Source organism: Artemia franciscana, unplaced genomic scaffold (assembly GCF_032884065.1).
Source record: "Artemia franciscana unplaced genomic scaffold, ASM3288406v1 PGA_scaffold_23, whole genome shotgun sequence".
In the NCBI taxonomy this organism is placed as follows: Eukaryota; Metazoa; Arthropoda; class Branchiopoda; order Anostraca; family Artemiidae; genus Artemia; species Artemia franciscana.
The window spans coordinates 2191144-2215216 of NW_027062649.1; the positions used below are offsets into that span (position 1 = coordinate 2191144).

Here is a 24073-nt window from a genome sequence, read left to right on the forward strand (position 1 = left end):
CAGTAGTAGTAGTAGTGTCCTTGTTCTTAGTATCGGTCTAGAAAATGGTCACGAATCCCTGATGTAAAAGATTTTTTTTCAGATTTGGAAGACACTTAGTAAAAGATTTAGACCTTGAGCGACCATGTAGCTGTCATCATGAGAAGAAAAGATGTGATTGCCTTAGACCAGGAAAGAGTCGTGAAATTTGGCTTTTTAGTCGCTATTCTACTGGATGGAAATGCGGTTTGCATGCAGATTGGACTGAATTGACAGAGTGTGTAGATACAAAGCTGGATCAAATTGAAGGGGGAAATAAGAATCGAAGGTTTTTTTCTGATTTTCATATAAACTTCAGAAAGTGGATGACGCATGGATGGATAATAGATAGACATATCTATTAACAAATGAACTAACATCATTTTATACAATCCTAATAAGGAAGGGGGATTAATGCAAGATTTGCCTCTGACTCATTTTGACTATGTGTCTTGGCTTTTCTACAATTAGCCGTGGATTGATGCCCACAGCTATTCGATTTTAATTCGTTGGTTTTTGAATTAAAATCAAATAGTTGTGGGCATCGAGCCAAGGCTAATTGTAGAAAAAGCCAAGAGAGATAGTCCAATTGAGTAAAAGGCATGTGTGGCATTGACCCCCTTATTATGATTTTCTAAAGTAATGCTAGTTCATTTGTTAATATGTCTATCTATTATTCGCCCATGCGTCATACCTAGGGCAGTAGAACTAAGGTAGATAGTCATACAACCTATAGTTTTCCAAATGTATGGTTAAATGGCACAGGAAAACGGCGGGAGTAAGTGTGCCTCTCTTATTGAACCAATACTTATTTGTTATCATTTAGCAAGTCACGCCTGCCTAGAGTCTCAGGCAGGCTGACCAAGAATTTAAAATTGACATAGGACCATTAAATTGCCTAGAATGAGAGGTAAACAAGGCACGCCTACCTATGCTCTTAGGCAGGTTGACTCGCAAACATTTTCAGGCCAAATTTTAATAAAATTTTCATTTATTAAAAAAAGATTCCTACTGCGCCCTCTACTTGATTTTAATAAAAATAAAATTAAAAAAACACCCAAAGTGATTGTATCGGATTAACGAAGCTTCTTGACTACTAAGGTCCCTGCGTCGGCCCTGCAGTGTATTTCTGCAGCATGATTCGATCTCTGGGTCCCGTATTACCAAGCTAAGGTCAAACTCACTGCGCCATTCACAGGACACTCAAAGGGATTTTACCCGTTAGGTTATTTATTTGAAATCTTACGCCATTGAAATTTATGCACCCGGGGCAAAGGTGTCCTTCTGTCTCTCCCCTCCCCCCTGAAATGGTCTTTGACTTCAGATGTTAATTTGACCAAGTTATAAGAAACAGCGGAGAAAACTGAGAGAGAAAATATCTTGGGGCTTTTGATTTTAAAGCCTCAATCATCTCACGGGAAAAGTATCTAGGATTTTTGGTGTAAATTGAAATAATTCGGAATTTTGCATTGTCTTAGTCAATTTGCTGCTTCAAAAGTAAATTATGTTTATGGGCTAATTTTTCCTTTTTTTTTGCATCTGTCCTTAGTTTCTTTTGAATTACAAATATATCTTTGAAAACAAATCTAGTTAAACCATTCAGAATTGAATGGCTTATTGTCGTTTTTCAGTTTAAAATGTAAATCAGCTGATGGAAACATTTTTTGGATGTTTTGGTGCTGAAATTTAATTTGATGTCAAATAGTTCTGCATTTTAGTATGGACTTACTCGAATTGGCTTGTAAAAAAAGCAACATTGTGATTGGTGTCTAATATTAATCCTTATTTTCAAAAAAACTTCCTTTGAACTACAAATTTATCTTTGATGAATACAATTTCATGAACCATTCAGAACCAAAGTCGGCCACAAAGTGAAACAGTAGACCAAATTTAAAAAAGAATACTTACTGGTCGTTTTTTATTTTGAAATTTGAATCAGCGTAGATTACATGGGAACCTTCCTAACTCACAAGCTCCTTGAGCCAAAAACAGACGCACAGATATCGAAGCCTGGCCTCTCTTCTGTGTGCTGTTGTGCTGCGGTAAAACATGAATGCTAATATTACTATGAAAAATAATTGAGAATATTCTTGGATATGCTCGAGCAACGCTTCGAGGTAGCTAGTTATTTTGGCAATGGTGGATATTGGAAGGGTTCACCTTTAGTCACAGAAGAAACGCGTCCTTGTTGGGGGCGAAATTTGCTTAGGGATGATAGTATTTGTCCTCTCCAACCCCCCCCCCCCCCACCCTAAGACCCTAGTTCCCCCAGCTGAAATTTAGTTTCTTCAAAAATGTTATAAAAACTAAGATTAGCCTGTGTAATTCAAGCATCCAAAGAAACGGGTCGGTACATCTTTGGCTTTATGGTGCTATAAGGGTCATTTTTCACTGTGATTTTCACTTGATTTTGGGGGATTGGCTCCAACTTTGCCCCCCTAGGATTTTGATAAAATTACGCCACTGGCTCTTGGGGCGAGGATATATTAAAATGGCTTCGTGGGAATGTACCTTCTCTTTCCTGGGGACTAATATCGGGCTTTTAGGCACGTATTGAACTAGGTTGCACCTGGCTATTGTAAACTCACCCATGGAAACGTCTTCTTTATTTTACTGCCCTTTATTTTACTGACTAATTTAGTCCCAGTGATACATATAGTATCTGTTTCAACCGAACCCACTAAATAAAAAATCAGTCTTCGCAAGACTGTGCATATTTAATAGATCAGCCATGTGTTGCTCTGAATTTGAATATTTGAGATTGGACTTCTTGGTATTTTTATTGAATAAGAAATAATTTTTGAATGCAAGTTACTTAAAGTCAATCGTAATTTGGTTAAACTCCCGGGTAATGTGGAAAAGTTCTCGCATATAGGGAAATCTAGACCCGTCATACAATTATATCCAATTTCTAATGTAAATTCAAGATGATAATTAACAACTGAATTCGGACATTTTTATATTTCTATCGAATAAGAAATAATTATCAAAAAAATAAATTACTTATTGGTTTATCCTCATAAGGTTAGACTTCCAGGTGGTATGAAAAAGACCCAACATATCCAGATAGATACCCGGCACATCAGGATACCGCTTTTCTAATCTATTTCTTATATTACTCTGTATTTGAATATCTGAAATTGGACTTTTTTGTATTTTTATTGACTAAGAAACACTGCATGTTCCTTCTCCTTTATCCAAGCCTGGGACTGGCTACTGACGAGTTAATCCGACAATAGGCGGAGTTAAGTCCTCGCATCCTCGCATATAATGAAATCTAGACCCGTCATATCACGATACCCAATTTCTAATATAAATTAAAGCTGAAAATGAGCAACTGAATTTGAACCTTTTCATTTTTTCTATGGTCTAAGAAGTAATTTAAAAAAATATATATTACCTATTGCTTGATTCTCATAAGGCTAGACTCCTGGGTATTGTGAAAAAGACCCAAATATCCAGATAGATACCTGGCACACCATGATACCCCTTTTCTAATCTATTTCTAATATTTCTCTGTATATGAGTATTTGAAATTGGACTTCTTTGCATTTTTATGGAATTTGAAATAATCGTTGAAAATAAATCACTTGTTATTAATCGTCGTTAGGTTAAACTACCAGATAGTGTGGGGAAGACCTCACAGATATTGAAATATAGAACCGTCATACCATGATACCCAATTTCTAATATAAATTAAAGATGATAGAGAATATGGCATTCGCATCTTTCTATATTTTCTGCGTACTAAGAAATAATTATTGAAAAATAAATTACTTATTGGCCGTTGATCGTCATAAGGTTAAACTCCTGGATGGTATGAAAAAGACTTGCAATATCAAGATAGTGTAATGTAGCGCCCTGACATACCATGATACCCCATTTCTAATATAAATTAAAGATGATAGAGAATATGGCATTCGCATCTTTCTATATTTTCTGCGTACTAAGAAATAATTATTGAAAAATAAATTACTTATTGGCCGTTGATCGTCATAAGGTTAAACTCCTGGATGGTATGAAAAAGACTTACAATATCAAGATAGTGTAATGTAGCGCCCTGACATACCATGATACCCAATTTCTAATATAAATTAAAGATGATAGAGAATATGGCATTCGCATCTTTCTATATTTTCTGCGTACTAAGAAATAATTATTGAAAAATAAATTACTTATTGGCCGTTGATCGTCATAAGGTTAAACTCCTGGATGGTATGAAAAAGACTTACAATATCAAGATAGTGTAATGTAGCGCCCTGACATACCATGATACCCCATTTCTAATATACTGCTAATATTACCAAGAACTTAGTGAATATTCGGAATTCGGCTTTTAGGCGCTCGTTATTACTACTATTTCCTGGTTGTTATTAATAATAACCAGATCATCTTTAATTATGAAATACTAAAACTATTTAATTCCCTTTAATGTAATGACGTCAATAGCTCTTGCCCCACTCCCTTCCCCCTAAAAAAAGGCTGTGTGTGTGCTTCCACATTTGTAAGGCCGTGGTGGTACAACCATATGAAACGTAATTATGATGTATCTCTGGTTTCTAGGTACCTTTATGTCACGTTCCTTCGGGACCCTGTCTCTAGGTTCCTTTCAGAATTTCGACATGTTCAGAGAGGGGCAACGTGGAAGAATTCGAAGCATTCCTGTAACCATCGGCTAGCCACCAAAAATGAACTACCACCTTGTTTTGAAGGTTAGACCCTTTTTTCCTTTTAACAAATACCTGACTGGTAGGGTATTTTCAGGATGAAAATAGCTCTTCCTCGATTCTTCAGATAGCTACTGGAAGGTCACCTTGGGGTTTCTCGCACCTCGAGTAGGAAGATGTGCAGGCAACAGTGACATCATTACGAGATTACCAGAAACTCTGTTGTGGAGGCTCTAGGTTCCTCTGGGGGCACAGCAGGATTTAAAATAATCTAAAGTAACCAAAATCTAATATTTTAATGACACACAACAGTAAGCCATAGATATGTGACATGATATTGGTGGTTTTTTTTCTAATGTAGTTTTTAATGCTGATTACATAACTGAAAACTGTTTTACTTCATCCCTTCTTGTTTTCAATATATATTTCATCTTTTGACGAATGGTTAATGCGCTATAATTGAGACCGTCTCCCCAAGAGGACAGTGATTCGAGCCCTCGTGCTGCTGGTTATTTGGTTGGAACGGAGGTCAGTGGCTTGACTCTGCAAGCTCAGCCACAGTCGACACAGCATTTAAATGTGTACCTGGAGAAATATGGGGAAGGTAAATAGGGAGGCCGTGCGAAAGCACAGGATGTCTGACCCCTCGGGTCCTGCTCTCCCCATTTGCAATTCCTGGATGAAGGGGCATGGAATGATGATCAGCACCACCGGTAGGGATTGCAAAAATCCAACACCGTTGTATTTACCTTTTTTGAGGGGGGGGGGGCATTTTTCGTATATAACACCACAAAGAGATGTTTAAGACCTCACTTGGGATTTAACTACATATGCTATGCAGCTTATTGTTGGATGTGTAGTCATTCAATTGAGTACCCAATAATCTCCTTAGGCAGTTCCTCTGGAGAACATCTAGTATTTTATCCATGATCTTTTGAAGTTCTTTGTTTCAGAGCTATACTTGACTACTAGAAGGACCATGTGTCGATTAGTATCGACAATAGCCAGCCATAGATATCTGGCATGGTATTTGTTGTTTTCTAAGAGTTTTGCTTGCTGGTTACAAATCTGAAAAATTGTTTCACTCTACCGCACTACGCTTTCAAGATATCTATAAAAATATATGTTTTCAAAAAACTTATATTTCGTAATCCCTTTTCGTCGGAATTCCAATGTAAAAATAAAATGTGAGAAAGTATTAAAAACTATTTATAATTAATAGAATGAAAGTTACCATTAATGTTGCCATAATTATTCTGGAAGCTCTCCATAGAGAGGAAAGTGTATCTTAGGGACATTTCTTGTTATTGCCGTCACATGGTCAAAAACCGTATGCTCATACATGCAAACATAAAGAGGATTATCCCCCTCCCCCGACTAGCTCGGTCAGAAAGGATTTTATTGTATGTATTCGAGAAAGTTCTCATTTCGCTCTTTTCATTAGTACCCAAAAATAATTCAGATTTTCATAGATTTTAGAAAAAACTTTTAAATTTTCTAAATTATAAAGTTTCTATAGCTGTAAATAAAGAAGAAACTTTGTTTAAACAAGTAAGGGTAATATCTCACATGGTAGTATTTGCTATCAAATCATGAGTCCACAAAGAAAAATACATAGTTTTTCATATAAGGTAATAACATAAGGGTAATAGCTCACATGGTAATACTTGCTGACAAAGTATGAATCAATAAAGAAAAATACGTATTTTTTCATATAAGGGAAATAGTAAGGGTAATAACATATAAGGGTAATAGCTCACACGGTAATACTTGTTGACAAAGTATGAATCAATAAAGAAGAATCCATAATTTTTCATATAAGGGAAATAGTAAGGGTAATAACATATAAGGGTAATAGCTCACACGGTAATACTTGTTGACAAAGCATATATCCATAAAGAAAAATACATAATTTTTCATATAAGGGAAACAGTAAGGGTAATAACATATAAGGGTAATAGGTCACACGGTAATACCTGTTGACAAAGTATGAATCCATAGAGAAAAATCCATAATTTTTCCAATATTTTGTATATTTGACTTAGAAGTTTTCACCCTACCTTGTGTCTCAAACTCTTTAGTATGTCATTAGAGGTTATCCTAAAGGACCAAGGACATCAAAAGAAAAAATTTTGCCCTTAGACCCGTCCTTTATTAATTTATTCCTGAAAATCGGGATTTTCTAACAGTTTTCTTTAAATAGTTTCATAATTTTGAAGTTTCAATGCAGTGCCAGATTCTCGGCAGTGTTGCAATGTTGGAAAGTAAAAATAAAAAAGATATAGACGGTTGTGTAAGTTAACGCTCAACCAATTTAGGTTTGTCTCTGGTACTTTGGTTAACATTAGCAGCAAGTTCTTTGCATGTTAAAGCATCAACAGTTTTCTGAGGAAAATGTCAGCTCTCGTTGAAATTACCAAGAATTTCAAAACTGGTAAAACATGTGATTATATGCCTTTTCATACTGCAACTTACTTGTATGGTCTATTACGTGATTGTAATGCCACTGCAAGAATCTGGTCATTTAAAAAAAAATAATAAAACTGATAAATTTTAAATAATAAAAAAAAAATAAGTCCAATTTCACTCATGTCGGCATTTATCGCTATTTTTTAAAAATAACCTCACATTATGAGCTTTGTGTGTGTCATTTTGGTATTTTATATTATTCAATATAAAATTATGCTATTGCAGCTAATATTAAGGAATTTATTTTATCCAAAAAATAATAGTTGTTAGAAAATTTATTTTGCCTCACTTTAAGCTGCAGTTGCTTAAGGGTTTAAAATGAAAGCTAACTCAACCAATCAAATATCCTTAACACATACTTCTTCAAATCATGCCCCCTTTTTCCTGCCCTATTCTCTCTGGTATGGCTGTTATTAGTACAAAAAAAAATCTTCTGTGCCACCCTTACAAATGAGCTCGAATGGGGGATACTCACTGTATTATTGATAAGTAAGCCAATGCTTCGCTGTTCTTGCTTTAATTCCTTTTGCAAATTTAAGCGCCATAGAGTGCATTTTTTCTGTGTTTGACTATGTTTCATTGGAATATGCATGTTCCCTGTGTTTTGACCAGATTTAGTAGCAATGTTTAGTGATCTATTTTAAGACATCTCAAATGGACCATACATATTCTAATATTGTTAAGCAAACTATGTCTATATCCTCCATGTATACCGTCCATCTTCGAAAGATCATTCTTTCATCCATCTGTACCTGTCATGCCATCTTTCATTAGACTATTCATGTACATGTGAAACCCTGGTGCTTTGATCAAACATAGTGATAATATCGAGTGACCTCATTTAGACAGTATCGTTGAACAAACTAACATATCGCAATTTTTGCTTGAACTCTGAATAAATTCAAGTGCCAGTAAAAAAAAAATTAACGTTTCACAGTTAGAAAAAAGTTTGAAAGAATAGAAAGATCAATAGAAGTCTGCAGACCAAGATTAGAATATTGGAAGCTACAATGATGACGAGTGTTCAAATATGGCTCTGAAGCATGGGCGCTCCGAAAAGCAGATGAAAATTTACTAGATGTTTTCCAGAGAAATTGCCTACGGATTGTTCTGCGTACCCGGCTGACTGACCGTATTTCAAACTGTAGGTTGTACGAAAAATGTTGTTCAATCCCGCTATCTAGGGCTATAATGAAAGAAAGGTTGAGATGGCTAGGCCACGTTCTGCGGATGAAGGATGACAGATTGCCCAAGATTGTCCTTTTTGGCCAACCGCCTGGGGCTACACAGAAAGCAGGTCGTCCTTGTCTGGGTTGGGAGGATGTCATAAACAAAGATTTAAAGGAAATAGGAACTTCCTGGGAGGGTGTAAGGCCTTGAATAGATCAGGTTGTAGGAGGAGCGTGCGTAGCTGTGTTGGCCTCAGGTGGCTTGTTGCTGCAGTGAGTTATTATTAGCAGTAGTAGTAGTAGTAATTCTACACCTTTAATCTCTGGAAGACCAGCCTTTCATCTGTGTATACTAATCATGTACTCTTTCGTTTGACCATGTCTGTCCTTGTGAAACTCCGGCATTTCAATCCAACTTAGTAATTATATCAAATTACCTCAACTGAACCATCCCCATTATAGTATTGTTAAGCAAACTGGCCCATTCAGGAGTGTTGAACTCCTGAATAAATTCAAGCGCCATGAAGTTCCTTTGAGTGTACCTCTTTTCATTGGACTATTCCTTTCCCGTGTGAAACCAAAGTCGAACTTAGTAACAGTAAGTTTACAACTTAAAACAAGGGTGCTATATGAATTTATCGAGTCATTGAAATTCTGCGCTAAGCCTAAGAATATGATGCGAGAAAAAAAAAAAAACCTTCAAAATTCTAGTCCACAAATTGATTAAGCCAAATTATCCAGATTCTGGGTAGCTGTGTGCCTCAAAACATCCGTTTGGCTGCCTGTGTGGAAAACTTTTTATTTTCTAGCGCAGTTATACAATATGATTAAACATTGATTTAAAAGAGTTCTTGTCTCTATTGCCCGTCTTTCTTTCTTTCTTCTTTCTTTTTGTCTTTTATATTGAATTTTATGGGATTAATGAACACAGTTATTGCTAGTGATAGTTGGGCTAGTGTAACTTTAGGGAGAGTTTCAAATGCTTAAAATCGTTTTAATAGGAAAGAAATATCTTTTTACAACATTATTTGATTTGAGTAAACTATTCTAAATAAGTTTTTAATGTGATTTGAGAAAGTAATATTTTCCATTTGTTTTTCCAATATACTATTTTTATAAGATACTATTTTATAAGGTACACTGGTTGGATATATATATATTTATTTATATATATATATATATATATATATATATATATATATATATATATATATATATATATATATATATATATATATATATATATATATATATACACTGTGACTGTCGGAAATTCGTGAATGTTTAAAATACTTTTTTTTTATCTTGAATTTAGTCATCTTAAACTTTTCCAATTTAGCACAAGGTTTGGTGATAACAGGTTAGGTTCGATTAGGTTGGGTTAACTTAGATTTTTAACCCATTTCTGATATTTATAATTTAATCTAACCTAAACTAACATTATCTAACATAACTTAAACTTTTGCAATCGTAGCTTGCACAAGACTGAAAAGTAGAGAAAAAGTAATTTCGGACATTCACCAGTGAATGTTGACATTAATCAGATCTCATATATATATATATATATATATATATATATATATATATATATATATATATATTTATATGTATTCAATTACGCCATAACAACAATTACTATTATTGCAGGTGACAGATGGACAAATATAACTCTGGATAGTTTCATGTCTTGTCAATATAATTTGGCACTGAATCGGCAAACAAGAATGTTAGCAGACCTAAAAGCAGTTGGGTGTTACAATATTTCCGCCATGAGTAAGAGCGAGAGGGGTCGATTACTCTTGTCTAGTGCCAAACTCAACTTATCAAAAATGCCCTTCGTAGGCATCACTGAACACCAGCAAATGAGTCAATATATTTTTGAACGAACTTTTAAAACGAAGTTTCTCTTTCCATTTGAGCATTATAATAAAACGGTGAGTAGTGAAACTTTGAAAGAACTCACGGAAGAGCAGAAGCAAAAGGTGTTGGAGTTCAATAGTCTAGACGTGGAGCTGTATGACTTTGCTATGAAACTGTTTAATAACCGATTTGAGAAACTTAAGAAACTTGATGATGATTTTGAAGCTCATTATCAAGAAGCTCATAATAGTGGACAAACGTTTGCGTGGGATTTACTTTCTGACGAAGACGTGGAGATTTGATTAATCTCTTCGAGAAAAGTAAAGGAAACAGGTATCTTGATATTATATAGTTTGCTTCAATTCTCCATTGTATTATTTTTATTTGTTATGCTTTTTATTCTCTTCTAGAACATAAAAAAAAGAAAAATAACGCGAGGGCATCTGAAACTGTCCCATAATCGATTTGAAAAATTTTAAAACTGGACGAGGATTTTGAAGCTTATTATCAAGAAGCTCATAGTAGTGAACAAATGTTTCCTGTGGGATTTGCTTTCTGACGTGGAGATTTGATTAATCTCTAGAAGATAAGTTAAAAAAAAATGAGATTATATGATTGGCTTTAATTATGCATTGTTTTATTTTTATTTGTTATGTTTTTGTTATTATCTTCTGAGGACAAAAAAAGAGGAAATTAACTCAAGGGCATCTTTCACCTTTGTGTTTTGAATCAAGGGCGTCATACGAGCCCTTCTGAACTCCAGCTCCTCAATAATTCTTCTTTTTCATGACATTATTTTCATGGACAAATAAAATGGTTGAAACTCTGATAAAACTTTCAGCAGAAGGGACCTCCATCACGTTGAATCGACACGTCTCTTAAATCTAAAAGTGAAAATTTCTACTTCATCAAGATAATAATTTGGAAGATGTTTAAAGATTACCTGATTCGTCTCTTTAGAGCTTACTCTTCGAAAAGAGGTATTGTTTGTTGTTGCCATGTCTGTCTCGAGTGCCATGTGACCCTTCAGAAGTCCAGCCTACTAATTCCAATTCTCATAGTTTGACTTCATATCATTATTTTCGCGAAAAAATAAAGGGGTTGAAATTGTGATAAAACGGACATCATAGGAATCCCCCAACGATTGAAGTCTAGGTGTTGCTAGAAGCTGAAAGTGAGAACTGAGGTGATAATGTTGTGACATTTGTTATATTAACTGGTTTTTCAGAGCTTATTTTTGAATAAAGACGGAGAAAAAAAGGTCTTACTTAGGTTCAAGAATTTTCTTTCAGTCCTAGGTAGTTGGGTTTACCCTATCTACTTCTCCCGGTCGTTACTTTAACAAGCAAACAGAGGCAGAAGAGGCACCCCACAGATGGAATTGAGACCTCATTTTTATTTTAAGGGAAAATTGTGAAGTAATCGAAATGTTAACCAGCTCTTTCCCTTCTTTTTTAACACCTCGTCTCCCTGTACCCTCCAAAGACATTCGATCAAATTTAGAGATATTCATTTTTTCAAAATGGTTGAAAGGCCGAAATGTATGCCTGATGACATGACCTCCATATACCGTAGGGTAAGGGTCGTAAATAACTTCAATTGACAATTGTTTAAATGTAGTGACAATTGCTTTATAATGTAGTGTTAACTGGGATTTTGAGCTAAATCAAAAGACACTATCTGCATCTTCGTTCTCAAAGGGCGCATCTGTAATATCTCCTGAATGGTTAAGGGTATTGTGTTCAAACTTTCAGGAAACGTTTAACTAAATAAAACGACACCTTGTGCATCCAGGTTGTCAAAAGAACGTATCTTTCGTTGAACGTAGCTCTCGAATGGCTAAGGATATTAAGCTGGAACTAGCAGGGAATGTTCAACTAAATCAAAAGAAATTGCGTGCATCTAGGCTGGCAAAGGCCATATGTGCAATATCTTGAGATGGCCACCGAAAAATTTAGTTGAAACTGTCATGGAGTTTTGAGGGGGAAATTGAAAAAAGTAAAAGAAAAAACTACTTGTAACCAGGTTATCAAAAGGGCGTATCTACAATACTCAGGAATAGATAAGAGCATTATGCTGAAACTTTCATAAAGTGGAAGGGGGATTCTGAACTAAATCAGAATACACTACGTGCATCCTGGTTGGCAAAAGGGCCTATCTTCATTATGTCGTGAAGGACGATGCTGAATAAATAAAAAACACTGTGTATCCTGTCAAAAGGGTGCATCTGCAATATTTCTTGAACGACAGAGGGCATTAAGTGGAAATTTTAATGGAAGGTTTTATTCACCTGAAGCCTCGTGAAAAGTAAGCAGTTTGTCCATCAGAATGTACTTTTTTAGGAATCTACCCTACCACCACCTAAACAATGACCCCCCCCCCTCATAAGACCTGATACGCAATTACATGTCACCACAGGTAGCATAACTTCATTACAAACAAGCGAATCACCTTGGTTGAATCAAGTACTGACACCGTGTGGCATTACTTCTTTTGCAACTGGGAAGCATAAAATATAATAATTGATACTTTTAAGTCAATAAGCTTCTCAGAATTTTGAATTGATTGCAAATTCATCTTCTTTGAGGTGAAGTCGTAGTTTGGTGCCCAAAAATGATAAAAAACAAGACTTTCCCCTGACCCAATGAGCTCCCTCCCAGTTATATTGGACCTTCAGTACCTAAAATATTACGTATATAAGGGGGTTCGTCCCTCCGCAATATCTTGCTCTTTACGCTAAAGTATTTTTAGTAATTTTAACTATTTGTTCTACGGCCTTTGTGATTCAGGGGTCATTCGTAAAGATTTGGGACAAAATTCAAGCTTTAAATATAAAGATCTAGATATTGACGAGGGGGGCAAACCCCCTCGTATACATAATAAAAATACACAAATATAGAAGCTCGTTGCGTAAGTTAATTCGTAAGGTACGTATGTTTATTACTATGAAAAACGTTTGTAAAAAATAAAAGGATCTCATTGCATTTTTAAGTAACCAAAAATTAGAGGGCAACTAGTCCTCCTCCTTCACCCATTTTTTATCAAAATCGTCTAATCGAAACTATGAGAAAGCCATTTAGCAAAAAAGAATTAATATGCGAATTTTGTTTTAATTACTCATGTGCGGTGAGCCAGAATCCATACTTGTATTAATTCAAAAACTTTCAGAAATTAAATAAAAAAAAATTTTCAACTGCAAGTAAGGAGTGATATTAAAACTTAAAACGAATAGAAATTATTCCGTATATGCAAAGGGTTGCCCCTCTCAACGCCTCGCTCTTTACGCTAAATTTTTTTATTTTAAAAAAAAGTAGAGTTGCGACAAAGAGTCAAACTTTAGCGTAAAAAGCGGGGCGTTGAGGAGGGTACAACCCTCCTCCTGGGAGGGTTCCCAGTGTGGAGGTACGACCACCAACTATTCTCTTTTGAAAATTTCATCACAAAAACAATGTTTCCATTTTGTTAGGGCACGGGATCAAATCTTTTTTTCAGCAGCATAGTTTTTCATGAAGCGGGCGGGATTAGAAATTACTTTTTTAACCCCTAATGTTTAAGTCTTTTAAGTGCCCTCGTGCAGGGAACACTTTCTAAAGTTGCGTATTATTATTTGTCTTTCTAAAATTATCCCCGTGTGGTGGCACTGGAGGGTATCTGAAGAGAAAATCCAGATACCCTTGTGTTTCCTCCACCTTTCCCTCCTTGTGTTTCCTCCATCTCTTGATTACTTTGTTCTGAAGGTATTATAAAAAAAATCACCTCAGAAAGACAAACACTTAGCCTTAAAATCAAGCAAATTTTAAATTGGGATCACGACCCTCTTAACAATTTTTTTTAGGTAAGTGACCCAATATGGTCTCCCTGGCATTGTGTGTAAGGGGAGAGGGGTTTTTATTTTTAGAAGAAGTACTTTAAGCGCAATTATTCATATTTTTGCGTTTTATTGCCTGATTTTGTATGAGTTTGCTATTGTGTGGTTATTGAATGTCTCTTGGGGGAAAATTCCTTTCCCTCCTCTCCTTTCATAGTCTTTTTTTTTGTACAAGCTTCTCTATGGGTTGGTCCTAAGGCAGTTTTAAGGGAGAAGTCCTTTCCCTTGCACAGATATGACGTCCAACAATTAACCTTTGAAGATTTCACCACAGAAGTGACCTCCAAAGGACATAAATTCATCCTCGATATGGATGAATTTTTTCTAATTGAGACCGTATTTTCATTTTCCTGGTTGAGGGATTAGGTCTAATATCAGTGGCATTAGATTTCTAGAGTGGTAGGATATTTTTAAACGTGTAATTTAACCTTCTTGTCTGTGTAAGTTTCCCTCTGAGGTGGTCACAGAAAAGTCTCTTGAGGAAAAATTCCCTTCCCTCCAGTGGTGTCATTTGGAAGGGTCAAGGGGGAGTCGCCTTCCCCCTACCAATAATTTTAAGAAAAAGTTACTAACTGACTTTAAACTGTTGCTGTTTTAAGTTTCAACTTTGAGCAGATAATTTTTTTCTTTATTCCATCCTCATTTTTAATACAAAAAACACAAAACGGTGATGTCTATTACACTTCCTAATATGCTCCACATTACATTTATACAAATATACCACCTTCGAAACCCAATCTTCAAGTAAATAGGTGAGCCTAGTAAATAGGTGGTCATACTCCTTGAGTTTTGGATTCAAACACTACCCATAAATATCCAACCGTCTCTATGTACAATACCATGCTGACTTTCGCTATTTTCTCTTTTCTGAATATTTGTTTTAACCAGCTCTAAAAAAATAATTAACATAAATGTACTGAGGATTGTTTCTGTTATCAGTCGTATTTTATGTAACGCCAGCTCTACTTGTGTAACATTAATTTGAAAAAACAGGGGTTTTCTTAGGGAAGTAAAGAGCGGAGCTGAAGTTTAAAACGGACAAAAATTATTACTTCACAGCCTATGTAATATATATCGAAAAAAATACTACAAATAAACCAACTAATTGTGTTTCCGAATATTTCTAGGATTATAGAAAATTAGCACTTTACTGAAAACACAAAATTCAAGTGTAAAAAACAGGAATATTGGTTTGGGAGTCAAAAGTGAGTATGTTGCCTGACAACAATAAACTGGCTTATAAAACTTTTCATAGTCTTACACCGGCTGTGGCATCAGTTACTTCGAGTATACAATTAAAGTATCTTAAAAGCTTAAGCGTAAAATTGAATATTTTGCGTAACAAATTCAAAGTAATTGAACAGCATACAGAAATATTGGATTGATTTATCAGGTAGCATTTTGGTCCTGCCACCTATAATACCAATACTGAGTAATATAAAATCTTAAATTGTAATACAATATGCTTTACTGTTACTTGAAATGATGATCAAACTAGACATAATATGAATTCTGGAAATCCGGTTATTTCTCTCTATACAACAATGAATTTCGAGCTATGATACAAATTCTAAAGCTAGCCTATAGTCCTAATATTATCAAAATGGCTCTACTTTGAACGTCTCTACAAACTGATCATAACATGTCCTTTTCAGAACCAAAACGAGAGCCAGTCATTAAACTGAGCCATTATGCAGAAGTGATACCAAATTAAACGAAAAAAAAAAATAAAGCAACAATCCTAAAATGGATTGTTGCTTTATCTTAAAAGGGATTGATGCTGAAAGGGATTGATGATATTTTTATTCTGTAAAAAGTATTCTTAACCAGGTTACTTTTACTGTACCAAAACTCCTATGCTATTTTGTGTTTTCAGTAAAGCGATAGTTTTCTATAATCCTAGAAACACAGGGAGAAATATAAGTTGGTTTATTTGTGTTAGTTTTACTGATATATATTAAATAGGCTGTGAAGGAATAATTTTTGTCCGTTTTAAGTTTCAACTTCGCTCTTTACTTCCCTCGGAAAAACTTTGTTTTTTAAGTTAATCTTTATTCGTTTTTTTTTTATTATTAAAATTTAACGTAGAAACAACGCTGGCATGATTTTTTTTTTATTTGTGTGGGATAAATGTATGTTCATTTTAACTTTTAATGTCCCTCCTATGTTTCAATTGAAAACTTATTTTTAACATAATTTCTAATTGTCACCGATCTAGGGGAGATAAGAAAACCTCTAGAAAAAAGTGCAGAAAAATTTAACAGCTACAAAAATTTTCAGTCTATACCATAAAGTTCATTATCCCAACTTCCCAAAACAATACATTTTTTTCAGAAACGTTTGTTTTTCGGTGAACAAAAAGTTGTTTTTACTCGGCCGACTTCACCTGAAAAAGTCATAATGAAGGCAAGGCTTTATAAATTGCGTACCGACTAGCAGAAACTAGAAGGCTACTGTAACAAAAGAGAGCTGTTTAAGGGCTCATTTATACCTAATCGCTTTTTATGAATTTGACTTGATTACACATTCCCACAAAGTGCACTTTCGGTTGTTTCACCCATTTTTTTCAAATGAAAAAAGTGCCTTTTCCAATGAAATGACCAAAAAAGGTGTTTTTCAAAACCTAGACAGGAACAAAAACTAAGGGGCAAGGACGTTCCATCCCCTCAGTTACTGCCGTTAGAACTAACACACAGGCTTCATCGCAGAGTAAAGTTTGAAGGTTCAATTCAAAACTGTTGATAATTCAAGCTTGATCTTTGGTACATTTTTAGTTGAAATTTTTTTAGTTTTAGCTAATTTGTTTTCACAATAATCTTTTACTTCTAAGATGAGTAGGCGACTTATGAATCTTACAAAGAGGGTCTAAGGGGGAGTATATTTGCGGGATCCTTATAAACCACCATTTAAGGGCTTTGGACCATAATTATTGCAATGGTACCGTTTTATGCTTCCAAACTCATCCGCTTAAGAAGTGGCAGAAGTGCCGTTTTTAGTGCTATATGGTTCGTGGTCGTGGTTGCGACCCGGCTCAATGGTAACCAAAACTCTAAAAACTGGAATTTTGATACCAATGGTTACATCAAAAGAATTGCATTTTAATGCTGATTTTAAATATATAAGTTTCATCAACTTTAGTCTTACCCATCAAAAGTTACGAGCCTGAGAAAATTTCCCCCTTTTTAGAAAATTGGGGGAAACACCCCTTAAAAGTTATAGAATCTTAACGAAAATTTCACCATCAGATTCAGCGTATTGGAGAACCCTACTGCGTAAGTTCCAAGCTCCTATCTCCAAAAATGTGGAATTTTGTAATGGTACCAAGAATTGATTAGATCTTCAGGACATTCTTAATCAAACAAGGCTCAACGACTAAGTTGAAAATGCTCACATCTCCAAGAATTCAAGTGATCAAACAGTTGTGGTAACTGTAGTAAGGAGCGACCCGGCTCAATAGTAACCAAAACTCTAAAAACTGGAATTTTGATACCAATAGTTACATCAAAAGAATTGCATTTTAATGCTGATTTTAAATATATAAGTTTCATCAACTTTAGTCTTACCCATCAAAAGTTACGAGCCTGAGAAAATTTGCCCCTTTTTAGAAAATTGGGGGAAACACCTCCTAAAAGTCATAGAATCTTAACGAAAATTTCACCATCAGATTCAGCGTATCGGAGAACCCTACTGCGCAAGTTCCAAGCTCCTATCTCCAAAAATGTGGAATTTTGTAATGGTACCAAGAATTGATTAGATCTTCAAGACATTCTTAATCAAACAAGGCTCAGCGACTAAGTTGAAAATGCTCACATTTTTTTTAATGCTTCAGATAAAAACACTGTCGCTTGTTTAAATGTAAGAAAAATTTCCAGGAGGATTCTCCATGAAGGAGTATTTCTGCATGGGCGGGGAAAATTTGTCCGCCAAGTTTTTTCATTGTACAGCACACTTTTTGTTATCTTTATTTTTTTTTAATGAAAAAAAAAATCCAAATTGCACATTTTGGGTGCCATTGGTATTTTACGATTGCCCTATTAAGTCAAATTTACAAAGAACCATTAATCATAAATTAGTTTATAAATGAGCCCATAACTAGCTCTCAATGACGTTCGCGTGTCCGGCCCAAAATGTCCGGCCTTTCCGTTCCAAAATGTTTCCCAAATTGCGCTTTTAATGCACTATGTTGCACTTTATGACGGCCTTATCGAGTCTAAAATGTTTAAAAAATTATAAGATATAAGGACTAGCTTTTATGAGAGCTTGAACAGGTCTCTTTGATGTTCCAGTGTCTCAATAGTGACGAAGAAAAAATATGAGAAAAACATATCACTGTTGCCCATGAAAAAAAGTGATTTTTCTTTTTGTTCAATAAGGGGAGGGGTTGTTATTTTCCTGTGTAAGGTTTCAACAATGGAAGTTGAAAGAGTGTACTTTTTTATCTGTTAAGAGGTCAATTTCAAATCAAACAGAGCTGAATGGTGCGATGCACGGGGTGTTGGAATAGTGCATAGTTCAACTGTGAGATTTAGTCACCTACGATGGGTACGGGAGTTTAAGGGAGTGAAAAGTAAGTATGCAGTTTAATATTAACGGTAAAGCCGGTACAAAATCTAAGCTTATTAAACTCTGTGCCAGCCCCCCCCCCCCTCTTCCCCCGAAAGCTTGTTAACAGTGCAGTACTGTCGTCTGCAGCAGCTCACTGCTGATAGTTTCAGTAAAAAGCTGAGTGCAATACTTAAATTACATTTGTTTGATGCGTGTACATTGTTTATTTGTGTATTCTGTAATGTTTTTGATTTTAACAGAGTAACATCTTACTACGTAGCAACTTTTCTTTATTATTGCTTTAAGACCAATTCCTATTTCAGAATTAGGGATGCAACGGGCTATATTTACTTTTTAACCGCTTGTTACATCCCCCCCCCCCCCATTAGGTGAAAGAGCGCATGCACATGTGGTCCCAGGATCAGGACAGCTGGGCTGCATAATCTGTAAAATATTAATTCAGAACAAGCGCCTCCGTAGGCTTAGCAATGCAAAATGGCCAAACATCCAGTTCCTGGATGTTTTGACAATCAGACAATTGTCAAAAAACCAGTTTTGTGACAATCAGCTTTGTCCAGCTCTGAACTTTGATTTGTTTCACAAAGTTATTAAAAATATAATTTGTCTCAATTTTATTTAGTTAGAACGTGATAATAAAACAAATAAAATGAGAATCTCATTACTTTCTTTCTTTGGCTCAGACCAACTTTTAAAAGCAACAGAAAGTGGAACAAGAAAAAAAAACATTTAAAAGGGATTTGATTCCCATCGACATCTTCTTATAGTAACACAATAACAAAAAACGAAAACAATCTTAACAGTAAAAGCAGCTCACCTTTGAGTAAATTAATTAACAAACGTGATCCAATTAATGATCAACCCCTTGCTTTGGCTCATATTTGTCATGGCCTGCTTTCAACAAAGAGACTTGATTTTCCCCTACGCTAACGGGAGAAATTTCGGACCAGAATTTTCATATATCTTTAAAACACATTTAGGATTGTGTTCTTCAAAAGCTTTCCAACACCCATTTCCCCACAAGTGGTTTTAGAGGAGGGGATCAAGGGGAATCGCCCCTGGTACAGAGAATTTAGGGGCGCAAATTTGAAATAATAATCTGACATTGATAATCATTTTGTGGTTTTTGAGATTTTATCTTTATCAAAATAAAGTAGAGGTCCTAGCTTGCAGTAAGTTACTTATTTACTGATATTTACTGAGAGAATGCTTAATACTTACTGGAACTATAAGCTGATTGAAGAGGCCAGAAACGCCGCTGCCATCACCTGAAGGATAATCCATGCCCGTTGAATATTCAGATGTGGACCCCCTCCTGCCCTTCCAATAAAATTAGCGGAGATACGTCCCTGATTTCCTTCCTGTGCACAGGTAGAACCAGTGACTTTAATTCACAGAAATTTTAGGTGTGAAAGTATTTTCAAAATCTAATCTGATTTTGTTTTGTTTTCTCTGTTTTTAATGAGAATGCAGAAAAACAGTATTTTTCTATGAAAATACAAAAAAGTTTAATTAATATAGGGGTGGCCAGACAACCTTAGGGGAGGGACAAATACATTCCCGTATTTAACGCTATGGGTGCAAAACATAGTCATTTTCCTTTAAACGTTTTACTACAAAAATCACCAAGAACACAAACTCACCCTCAACATGAATAATATTTTTCTTAATTACAACCATACAATCAATTTTCTGGGCACAGGCTCAAGTCCAGCTCCAATAGCAAAACAATTCCAATAGAGGGAGGTCATATTTTGAGAAGCGGCATTTAGCCCCAACTATTCATATTCCAACGTGTTATAGCCTCTTTTTTGTACATCTTTCCCTTTGGGGTGATCATGTCTTTACAGGGGAAATTCCCTTCCCGTATACGGGTATAACCAGTAATTGCAATTCACCGAAATATTAAGCGGAAAGTATTTTTTAAAATCTTATTAATTAGTATATTATAAAAAAGTATATTTTTTCAGTGAAAATACACCAAAATATGTAATTTTCAAAATCTAGGGAAGGGACAAACGTTCCCCTCTTCCAATTAGCGCTACCGGGTAAAACCTCACGCTAGTTTCCTTTAAATATTTCACCTCAAAAATTCTCCGACCCAAACTCACCCTTAACATCAAGAAAATTTTTATTTTAATCACGACCTGTTCCCAATCTTTTGGGCACGTGACCAAACCTAGTTTCAATTCTTATACTACTTGCGCTAAAATTGCGTGATTCAAGTCATGGATGACGTCATCAATCAATACTCCGCGGATTTGAAGGTCGGGAACAGAGAGAGAGAGAGGACGAACGGAGGGCAAAGACGAATGAAAAATTGGAAGTTCTAAATAGTTCGCAACTGGAAGCAAACGGAGAAGGATCTTGTTCATTTCGCTTATTCAATGTAAGTTTAAACTTTATTTACATTTGGTTATTTGGAATTGCGTAGTTCATGTTCTCTTATTAGTTAAACTTTATAGCTCAAATATGCTCCATTCAACAATTCCCTAAAATATAACAGTTGCTACCATGACTATTAAGTACCCGCCCACCTCCCCAGACTATACACAAAATTTAGCTGATTATATCGGCATGTAGCCTAGCCTATCATTTTTGTTCTTAAGTCGGTAAATATTTCGCTGTTCACTTTTGCCACAATTGAGTTTTACCCCACCCCTATACATACCAGTTCAGGGTATATATTTGCACACTAGGGGGTGGGGGTAAAGTTTATTGCTGATGCAAATGAGAAATAACTTTAAACTTTATCCCATTCCCTTAATTTGCAAATATACACCCTAAATTAGTATATATAGGGGCGAGGGTAAAATTCATTTACGGCAAAAGTGATTATTATATTTGGAAAGAGCGTGGAAAAAGGGCATCGAGTAGTATGTTCACTTTACTTGTAAGTCAATATGAACAGCAAAATATTTATTCTCATTAACAATTGGTTCATATTAGGTAGGCCACGAAATTGTTTTAAATAAATGAAAGCAAAGTTGTATAGCCTAGAGCTCTATCTGGCCCCATTAGGGTGAGGGGGTGCAGGGACGTATTCGGCACGGAAGTGCCCATTATATTTGAAGAGAGTGATGAATGGGGAATTGGTTAGTAATACTCTTTTGGTCCTAGCCGAGTCGTTAGCACACTGGGATTGAAATCCTTTGTCCAAGGAATGGGGGGGGTCGATTCCTGGTATGGTCGGTTAGTTGGTTGGGGTGGGGTCAGTGATGTGACTGTAAGTTCAGCCAGAATTGACCCAGCTCTAAATGGGTACCTGGAGAAACCTATGGAAGGCAAGCAGGAAGGTATAGCCCTGGCTGAAGGGCTACGAAACGAAAATCAGCACCGTCAGTATGGGCTTTTAAGGGGCTAGTGTGGTTATATTTTACATTTTTGTTTTCTGTTTCACATATTCTGTTGTTATTATATTCCTTAGTCTAGACCTAGTTCAGAAGAGGCCAGGCGTAAGAATAAGAATTTCACCTAATTCTTCATTGCATTCGTAGATAGGCTATTTTAATTATTAGATTTGTAGGGTTACGTTCAGTTTAATTGAATTTTCTGATATTCTGATTTTTAATTTTCTGAATATAATGAATGGAAGCAAGCCTAAGAATTTCGTCCGTATAGCGTTCAGCCCAGAAGAAGACTGTTACCAAAGATGCGGTTGGGATAGGGGGATTGTCATGGTAACAATATCTATATTTTGGTACAATGTTGAATGGAGCACATTTATTATTTGAGCTATAATGTTTAGTTAATAAGAAAACATAAACTAGATTTTAAAAATACCTTTGTTGGTCTTTTAATTTAAAAATACATTTTTGGTATTTTCATAGAAAGAAATAAAAAAAAAGAAATGCACCCCCATAAATTTTAAAAAATACATTGCCCCCCCCCCCCTAACATTTTAGTGAATTAGTACCCCTGACTGTTACCAAATAATAATTATAAGTCTATCAATAATCAGGCTATGAAATAGTCCAAGAATAGGAATCCCATATCGCACAAGTCTTTGGATAGTTGTGTCCCTTGATCGCTTTGCTAATTTAGATGAATTATCTTATCCATCAGGTTTGTATTAAAACTCGTTAATGGGCCAAACATCACGGGTAAGATGGGATTTCAAACTCGCCGTGCATGGTGAAATCAAACATTTACGCCTTATAGAAGTTTTGTTCGGTCTTGCCTATTACTTTTATTCTGAATCTAGTTAAATAAGTCCTAGGGTCGGCCTTCAGTCTGGAGTTCCACGTAAATATAATGCTTTTGCCCATAATATCTAAACAAGTCGTCATCTTGTATTATTTTGATGACCCCCTGCTCAAGGGTGCATCCGAATATGTACATGTTTATTATTTTTTAAGAATTCGGACAAATTTTGGGAGGGGCTTAAGCCCTGAAACATCCCCCAGGGTACGGTCTAGACCCCCTTCTTCCTTTTCATAGTTATGTGCCTACGTGCATGGACGTACACAGAAGTAGGGTTTGGGGGTTGGCACCCATTAGATCCTGAGTTTTTCCAGATTTCAGGACACAAATAATATGTTTTTTTTATGACTGCCCCCCTCAAGGTAAAATATTCTGGCCTACGTGACAGTCTTATATCGACCCAGTAATAAGCTGTTTCTTTGCACATCCGACCCGAGTAAAAGCTACTTATTTATTCTTGTTTAAAAGAATGTAATTGGCGAATCTCCAGTAAAAAGAAACAAAAAGAAGGTGACGTAACAAACCAAAAGATAGTAGCATGCAGAAACATCGTGATTTTCTCAGTAACAGAATTGTCATATCTGTTAAATAGTGTTTTCTTTAAGATTTTGATTCCTGTAGGCTACGTAGTATGTATTCCTTCTATATTTTTATTTAAAAAATGTATATTCTCTTATTAGAATATATCCTAGTATATGTTATTTTTATTTAGTAAATAGATAGGTACTTACGTATTATACCGACCGCTGTTATTCTCGATCTGTTTAAAACCAGTTTCTCTGTGTTTACTCGGAGATAAGCAGCTTAGCCTGAGTAAGATAAACTACTATGCAAGTATATTTTAATTTAATACCCAATGTATAAAGTTGGTTAGATATTTATATAATACATTCTGGGCGGCCCGCTTTCGATAATTCTCTGTTACAGATTCCTTGATTTTGTTGCTCAAGTCTTATATTTTCATCTTGTATTGGTATATTCCATTTAATTAACTTCACTACTTTAGTGCGGTTGGTATAACGCGTAAGAAGAAATGAAAGTGTAGTCTATATTCTCTTGGGAGGAGTGGAAATGATTGTTATCGTAATTTTTATATACGGTAGAAATACTTTATGTTTTTTTGTTTTTTTTACAAGTCTTGACATTAAAAGAAACGGCTTTACATTGTATCTCCAAAAGTATAAATTATTAAGCTTAAAATTTTTCATCAAGAGTTATAAAGTCTCGTATGCGAGAACATGTCTCGGGGTTGTGGG

At 35.3% G+C, this 24073-nt stretch overlaps 2 protein-coding genes across 3 annotated transcripts in view; both read left to right on the forward strand.

The window, feature by feature from the left end:
* Window positions 1–11017, forward strand: part of LOC136041495 (heparan-sulfate 6-O-sulfotransferase 2-like) — a 33608-nt gene extending 22591 nt beyond the window's left edge. Inside the window, exons 4-6 of the mRNA XM_065726191.1 lie at window positions 83–307; window positions 4582–4730; window positions 9971–11017. Coding sequence (XP_065582263.1) covers window positions 83–307; window positions 4582–4730; window positions 9971–10485 — 889 coding nt within the window. The 3' untranslated portion in view covers window positions 10486–11017. The remainder of the gene's footprint in view (window positions 1–82; window positions 308–4581; window positions 4731–9970) is intronic.
* A 9868-nt stretch (window positions 11018–20885) lies between these two features.
* Window positions 20886–24073, forward strand: part of LOC136041472 (L-lactate dehydrogenase-like) — a 37645-nt gene continuing 34457 nt past the window's right edge. Inside the window, exon 1 of one of the 2 annotated variants that reach the window (XM_065726165.1) lies at window positions 20886–21003. The gene's annotated coding sequence lies outside the window, so the exon portion shown is untranslated. Of the gene's footprint in view, window positions 21004–23317; window positions 23447–24073 lie in introns of those variants that run through there. The other variant, XM_065726166.1, reaches the window with a different exon arrangement.